The 7,199-nt window shown below is 41.4% G+C and overlaps 1 protein-coding gene across 7 annotated transcripts in view; it reads left to right on the top strand.

The window, feature by feature from the left end:
• PCNX1 (pecanex 1) overlaps positions 1 to 7,199 on the top strand; it is an 89,238-nt gene continuing 82,039 nt past the window's right edge. For 3 of the 7 annotated variants that reach the window (XM_014869369.2, XM_014869366.2, XM_088167055.1), the window contains exon 1: positions 25 to 239. In XM_014869369.2, coding sequence (XP_014724855.2) covers positions 87 to 239 — 153 coding nt within the window. In that variant the 5' untranslated portion in view covers positions 25 to 86. Of the gene's footprint in view, positions 240 to 7,199 lie in introns of all 7 variants that reach the window. The other 4 variants (XM_088167053.1, XM_088167054.1, XM_014869368.2 and 1 more) reach the window with 3 other exon arrangements.

Raw genomic sequence — 7,199 nt, 5'->3', positions numbered from 1 at the left:
GCTGTCGCGGAGCACGGGCGGTGCGCGGCTCTGCCCGGGCTCGCAGGGCGGATAGAGCGGGGCCGGCGCGGCGGAGCGGGGCCGCCATGGGCTCCCAGGTGCTGCAGATCCTGCGCCAGGGCGTGTGGGCGGCGCTGAGCGGCGGCTGGTACCAGGACCCGCACCAGGGCGCGGGGGTCAACGCGCTGCACCTCTACCTGTGGCTCTTCCTGCTCGGCTTCCCCTTCACCCTGTACATGGTGAGCGCGCAGCCGGGCTGTGCCGTGGGTCGGCCGGGCCTTGCGGGGCCCGGAGTGGGGGGGGGGGGAGGGCCGGGAGGGGCCGCCGCGCGTGCGCCCCCTGCCCGCGGCGCGGCCCCGGGAGCGGCCCCGGGCCCCTGCGGCCGCGCCCCCCTCCGCCGGGAGCGGGCCCGGACCCCGCCATCGGGGCTGCGGTGTTCCGGGGGCACCGACCCCTTACTGGGAATCGGTGGGTGGGCGCTGTCGGGGCGCGGCGGGGCTATAGGCGCTGGCACTTTGCCTTCGTTTTTCTGTTTACTTTCCTTCAAAATTGGAAATACCTCTGGCGGCTTCCGCTGCTGATCTCCTGGTAGGTGGTTAAAAAGCAGTTTCTACAGGAACTGTCAGATTTAGCCAGTGTTTCTGACTTTTGAGTCTGGTGGAGGGATGTGGTTCCATAACCTAGGAGTTTTATTTGGATGTAGCGTGGTGTGCTGGCTGGCAGTGTATCAGGATTGTGTGTTATTGAAGAGAAGTTAGTCTGGCTTTTTTATTTGTGTCCTGATTTCAGTGTACTTGGTTTGTGAGAATTCCTGTCCTATATATCTTTGTAACTGGTACTTCAATCAAAGCTGTTAAAATACTAACCTTTAAACCTAGAAACTTTCTTGACATTTGGACTTGGGAACGCATAGAGAGGTATGATCGGTTACAAGAAAAGGGGGCGGTTTCCTGTTGACCAGTAGTTTTCTTCCCTGTGTTTAACTTAGGAAATGCTAATAGTTTACTTTGGGTTTTTCAGAAGAAAAGTGTGATCATAATGGTGTGTTTTGACCGGTTTTGTGCATGAGGTAGAACATAATTTGCAAGATTGCCAGATGCTGTGACAACCTAAAGTAGAAGCTGCTTTGTGAAAATTTAGTTAGTGAATGAAATGTTGGAGATAAAATCACATGCAAAGTCAGGCATTTGCTTTGTTTAAAAGCAATTTGTAGTTGCAGTGTGAGACACTTCATGCTAAGGAATAGCTAATGTGGAAAAGGAGGTTACAACTCTATGGTTTTTAATTCATATCACCGTGTCTTGAAAAAGGCAGCTCTAAGGCTTTTTGTTTGAAAACTTCTGGGCTGCTGGCAGGGCAACTAAAGGCTGAGACAAATTGCTTTTAAAACTGAAGTTACATGAGAACAGCTAGATAGAACTTCTAACGAAGCAGATACTTTGTATGAGAACTACGAATCTGTATCTATTGAAAATTCTGCTGAATATGGGAAGAGGAGACGCCTTTTAGTTTCAAATATAGCTTGGTAATTTTTTTTAAATAAAAGTACTGCTTTTCTGTTTTGACAGAATAGTCTATTTAATTAGTACTGCCTTGCTGAGAAAGCTGACCCCACCTGTAAGATCAGCTATATCCTGCATGCACGGGAGACCTTTGAAAGGGGATGATCTATATTGCACATAGGTCTTTTGCCAAATGGTAAATCTGGGCCAGCGTTTGAGTCTCCTGCTGCCCTTAAAGCAGTAGGTAAGCTTCAGTTACTCATACAATGGGGTAAACTTCAGTGTTGCTTAAACACGTTTTCCTGTGTAAAGGGAAAAGACAGTAGCAAGCTGCTTTGGGTTTTGTTGAGGTCAGAGAAATTCTCTTGCTTCATAGCTCTGGACTAGCTAAAGATGCAACAAGTGCCAACTTCCCTGAGAATAAGTAGGGAGATTAGTCACAAGTTAAAGAAGATTGAATCATATTTGGCTGTTTTCCCTCTTTCCACCCTCTACAGTTTAAGTGTTGTCTAGACATAAACTAAACAGGCAGAACTGTGTTGGTCATCGTAGCTCTTCAGCATCTCTTAAGCTCTTTTTCAGAATTAAAAGCAAGAAGTGTTGCATTGCTGTAGGACGTACATAAATAAGCAGAACTTGCTTAAAAACTCTTAGGTAATTGTAATCGGAATTCTGAGCATGGCTCACTGGTGTGTAGGAGGGAGTTTCTAAGCTAGCTTCAAGTGACTTGTTGCTGGCAGACAACCCTGTGTGTTTAAAAAATCAAGGTATATAGAAAGACTTAGACTGCTAACAGGCTTTATATTACTTATAAAGCTTCCCCATATAAAGAATTACAAGCTCATATCATTGCTTTTACGCATTGGATCAGCAATAATTGTAGTTATTTCTAAGTTGATTTGTAGCAACAAAGACAAAAGTATCCCCTAAGAACTTTGCTTGTAGCTGGCTCTCAAGGCTGAATGTGTTTAATGGTAGGCTAATTACTTTTGCCCCCCAAATATTATTTAACCTCCAACAGGAATAGAACACACTAGGATATGGGAATTCAGGTGCACTTACTGCTTTAAGACTTGGTTTACTGCACCCAACATTGCTACGCTTTTTTTCTGTGCATTTGTTTTGTTGATCTGATATTTTCAGAATGGAATCTGGCAATGGTTGTGGTGAGCAAGTAATGCCATAAATCTGTGTGTTCCTTTGTATGTGAATGCCCATGTTGTTAAGGTTGATGGATTTAATGTGTGGTACAAACCTACTGAAAAGATTAGCATTAGAATTCGATAACCAACCTTTCTTCCTTGGTACCTCATCTGCCTTCTGAGCTTAAGCACATGCAAGTGAGTGTTGTACCCTGTGTGAAGATGACAAATGTATACCTAAATGTACCTATTTTGCCAATCTGGATCCTTTTTCTTGTGTATTTATACACTTAAAATGCAGTTGTTGGAAGTGTGGCAAAAATAAACATGTGGATAATTAAGGAACTGGGGTCTAGAGTAAGATATGCCTGCTTTAGGGAAGCTGCTTGAATCTGTGTTCTTGGATTTGTGGCTTGGCAGTACACTTAAATTCTGCTTTCTAGACTAGTTAAGTCTATCCTGTTTGCATATATTTATCCAGTAGCAGACTCAACTCTGCTTGTTGATGTGCCTTTCTGTTGTGAGAGCTGATCCCTGCTTTTCCTCTAATGCAAAATTGAAACCGGGAGAAGAAAATGTGCTTTGTATATGGGGAAGCTGTCCAATCACTTTGTAAAATCTAGTGGTAGAGTTGAAAAAAAATACCCTGAATGCAGAGGCCAACGTTATGCATCAGTGTTGCGGGGGGGAGGGGAAGGAGGAGGCTGCCAAAGCACTTCCCCTAGTCGGAATGCTGTTTCAGCCCCACCACGTGCGCATGAGGGGGTGAAGTCTTGGCTCTGGCACTTGTGGAATTTTGCCAGTGACTGAAGAGGAGCCAAGACTGTACCTTGCTTGGGGTGATGGGCTCATATGTACCTACAGAACTTGTCTGTCAAAGTCGAGCTCGTTTAGACAACAGTTTACTTAATTTCCTGACTTGTGTACATAGTTATAGAAGTAGGTCATGTAAGTGTAGCTTCACGTGGAAGTTTTTTCCACTGAAGTTTCTGAAATATGTCCTGTTTCTTAAACTAAGATTTTAAATAATTGAAATTCAATCTGTGATAGCAATCCCTGGTATGCCATGTTGTTCTAAGACATTTGTAGTTTCTTGGCTACTCAAGTTTCGGTTGTATGCTTTGAGGTTTCGGTGAAAAACTAGATAACTTGTAACTGAACTTTCTTCCAGATAATGACAGTTCTTAAGGGCTCTGATAGTTTTGGTCTTACAGATGTCTGTTTCCTGATCTTTCCTCTTTTCCAGTAAAACTTTCTGTAAAATACTGGGTTCAAAATACTTGTAGTTTTAAGTCTTTTTACAAGATGACTTGCTTCTTGGTGTTTAATGTTTGATAACACCTTTATGTAGAGATTTGCAGTCTGGTTTGATTTTGAAAACTTAAAGGTTAGCTGTTGAAAACGCTCACAGCAGTGCATTTATTTTTTGAAAATAATCTTGAATTTTCATTACATCTGTGGGGCCTAGCTAAAGCTAGGTAATTAGGTAATCAGATTAGGTAGGATCCATATAGTGTTAGTTTCTTCATATGGATGTTGTACAGCCTGTGATCCATGAAGTTTCCTGTGGTTCCTGTTACATACGTGCTGGAAACATTCATTCGAGATAGAGTAACCTTCTGTAGTTACAATGGAAGTATTTTAATGTTGTAACTAATGGTGGGAGCTTTCTTTTCTATTTTGACCATCGGAATCTAGGAGTGCTTGTACCTTTTTCTACCTGCTCTTTCAGAAAAAGTGTGTTGTGATACAAGTGAGCTAATTTGACAGCCAAGAGGTTTCAGAAGAGATAGTCCTCCATAACTATGCATTCCTGTATTTTACCTTTGTCCATATGTATATCTTGCATTTGATAAGTTGACTTGAAATGTTTAAAGTCAAGTTACTTTGACTTGAAAGATTTAAAATCAAGTTACTTTGGAAAGTAACTTGTGGGAAAGATGGTAGAAAAATCAGTGTCCTTCCCTCTGCCCCCCATATTTGAGAGTAGTACTTAGCTTCCATTTAAGACTCAGGGAGATAATTTTGGGTAGGAGTTTTTCTAATAGTTGGGTTTTTCAGTCATTAGATAACTAAAGTTTTCAACAGAACGTAATTAAAAGCACACAGTTTTTACATGGTTGTTTGTAGCTTTTTATATTGTACAAGAGCTATGATGACTGCTGTGGAGTACGTTTTCTTTTGGTGCTAATGCAAGTGCCAGAAATGTGCACTAAAAAGGGATGCTCTCTGAAATGCTGTTGCAGCCCACTGGTGTCTACTAACAAGCTCTAACTTGCGTTTTAGTGTGCTGGGATCAATTGAAATGCTTTAGTATATGAACTTATTTTGATATTATTAAAATGCGATCTAGTGGGAAATTTGTATGACTTAAATTTGTATTCCAGTCTTGAAGGTGGTGAGATGCTGGTGAGAAACATGTCCCTCCTCAAATGTGGTAGAATGCTGAGCATGGTTGGAAATGGTAATCTCACTTTAGCTTGCTTTGTTTTGTGGGGAGAAGACCCCAAATTTATGTTGAGTGCTTCTAAGTTTGGCTAAGAAAAACAGATGTTGCAAGTGGTTTAGCTTAGGCTGCAGTAAGTTTCCTCTTGAAGCTGTACTGCAGACAAATTGCTGGTACCATGCGTGGCAGTGCTGCACCACAGCATGATGCTTGATGTCAAGTGTGTTCATATGGCAGACTAAGCTGGCTAAAATGCCTTCTATTCCCAGAATATATGCCCTAGTCAGAGATGAGCAGCTACTACAAATATGAAGAAGGAAAGGTAGTTAGTTAGCTTTTTTTTGTTGTTCTTCTGCAGTCCTCTGAAAACAGGATGTGAGGAAAAGGTTTGAATTCCTTGTTAGGTTTGCTGCAAGTTGCATGAGGTGTTTTGCCTTTTTTTCTCATGCTTGTTCTTAAAGCTTTCATTTGAAAAACCAGATGTGTAAATTTTGCAAGATAAACTGGATATACTGTGACCTCACTGCTGACAGTAGATGGGAGAAATTGATGAGCTCTCTAGACAGAAAAGTTTGGGCATGTCTTTTATGGAGTAACTCTAGCTTTTTTTAATCTAGCATTAATCTGACTTTTCTGGTAATGGCTTCTGAACACGTGGTAGTATAAAGGAGAGGAAAGTTGAAGCCATGTATGATGGGGTAGCAGACTGCCTAGCAGGTACAGGAAGCTCATGTGTTTCTCCAAAGTTAACAGGCTAGCCCTTGCCTGCAGGGAACTGACTGAAGGTTTTGGAAGTAGAAGTACCTCATTTCCTGAGAAAACCATTCTGGCATGGCTTCAGGGGTTTTAGGGATGCTATATCATTGTGGATCCTGTTTGCTTATTGATGCTGGTTTTAAGTAGCTTGGTTTCCTCTTTCTCCTCCTTAGCTGGTGCTTGGTGAATGAATCTCTGTTCATCATTATGTTGTCCAACTCAGCATGCAAAATGAAACCAAGTAAACTTCAGCTTAGTTTGCCTGGCCTACTTGAAATGTTATATTCAGGGATGACTTAACTTGTTTTGGAGGAAAAGGTAGGTGTTGATGATGGTTGTCAGACTTGACTTGCTGTGGAGGAAAACCTTGCTGGTTACAAAGAGTCATCATGGTGATCAAAGTTCTAGGGACATCTTGAAGAGTCAGAAAGGGAAAATGAATAGAGAAAAAGAAAAGGAGGCCTCTAGTCAGCAAGTATGACCAGGTTGAGTCCTTTAAAATTGTTTAGCTGACTACTGTGGTTAGGTTATGCTACTTTAAATCCTTCTAAGATTCAGGGGTATAATTTTAGGTAGGAAATTGTTACATTGCTTGATGTTTCTCTATGTTGTCAGCCAATCAATTTTAAATTACTCGAAATGTTTCCATGCACTGGATAGAGAGACATTACTGCCTTCTACTCTGATCATTGTTTTGACTCTGCAAGATGTTCTGAGACTCTATCACTGATGATTCTTCTTTTCCCATGGTCTCTGTAGGGAGGTATGAAAATAAGCTGGAATTGTCCCTCAGCCATGAGGTTTAAGAAGACAGTTCATTTGCTCTACTCATTTACTCCATTAATGTTCAAGCTGGATATCAGATGTTTAATTCTGATTGTCATATGTCTGTGTGAATTTTTATATTTTGGAAGTATAGCTCAAACTACACCATGAGCAGGGTAAGGTATAGTGATACAGTGAAATAATTCAGAACCTAAACTTTCATTTCTTTTGTAAAGGAAATTGTCTATTTTTGGATGAATAGTGAGACTTAATATCTCATTTAATTACTGCCTATGGAAATGGCAAAATTTAAAAACACAAATAAAGCATGTTTTAGCTGGATGAAAGCATTGAAGTAAAATCTGTTTAACCAGTACTTCGAACACTTCTAAATAGTTCTCAGGCTGGACTTTATCAATACCTATTGCTGAAGTGATTGATCTGTAAAAGCCTTATTTACCTCTGCAAGACTTTGATGGCAACTCTTAACGTTGAATGGAATTTCAAATGTTGAGTTCAGGACTGAGGGGTTTTTTTTATGTGGCTTCCAGCCACCTTTCATACAGATGAAATATTTTCATCAGAACA

Source organism: Sturnus vulgaris, chromosome 6 (genome assembly GCF_052056855.1).
Source record: "Sturnus vulgaris isolate bStuVul1 chromosome 6, bStuVul1.hap1, whole genome shotgun sequence".
NCBI lineage: Eukaryota > Metazoa > Chordata > Aves > Passeriformes > Sturnidae > Sturnus > Sturnus vulgaris.
The sequence above is the reverse complement of the archived record's forward strand: the minus strand, read 5'-3'. Positions and strand labels throughout refer to the sequence as shown.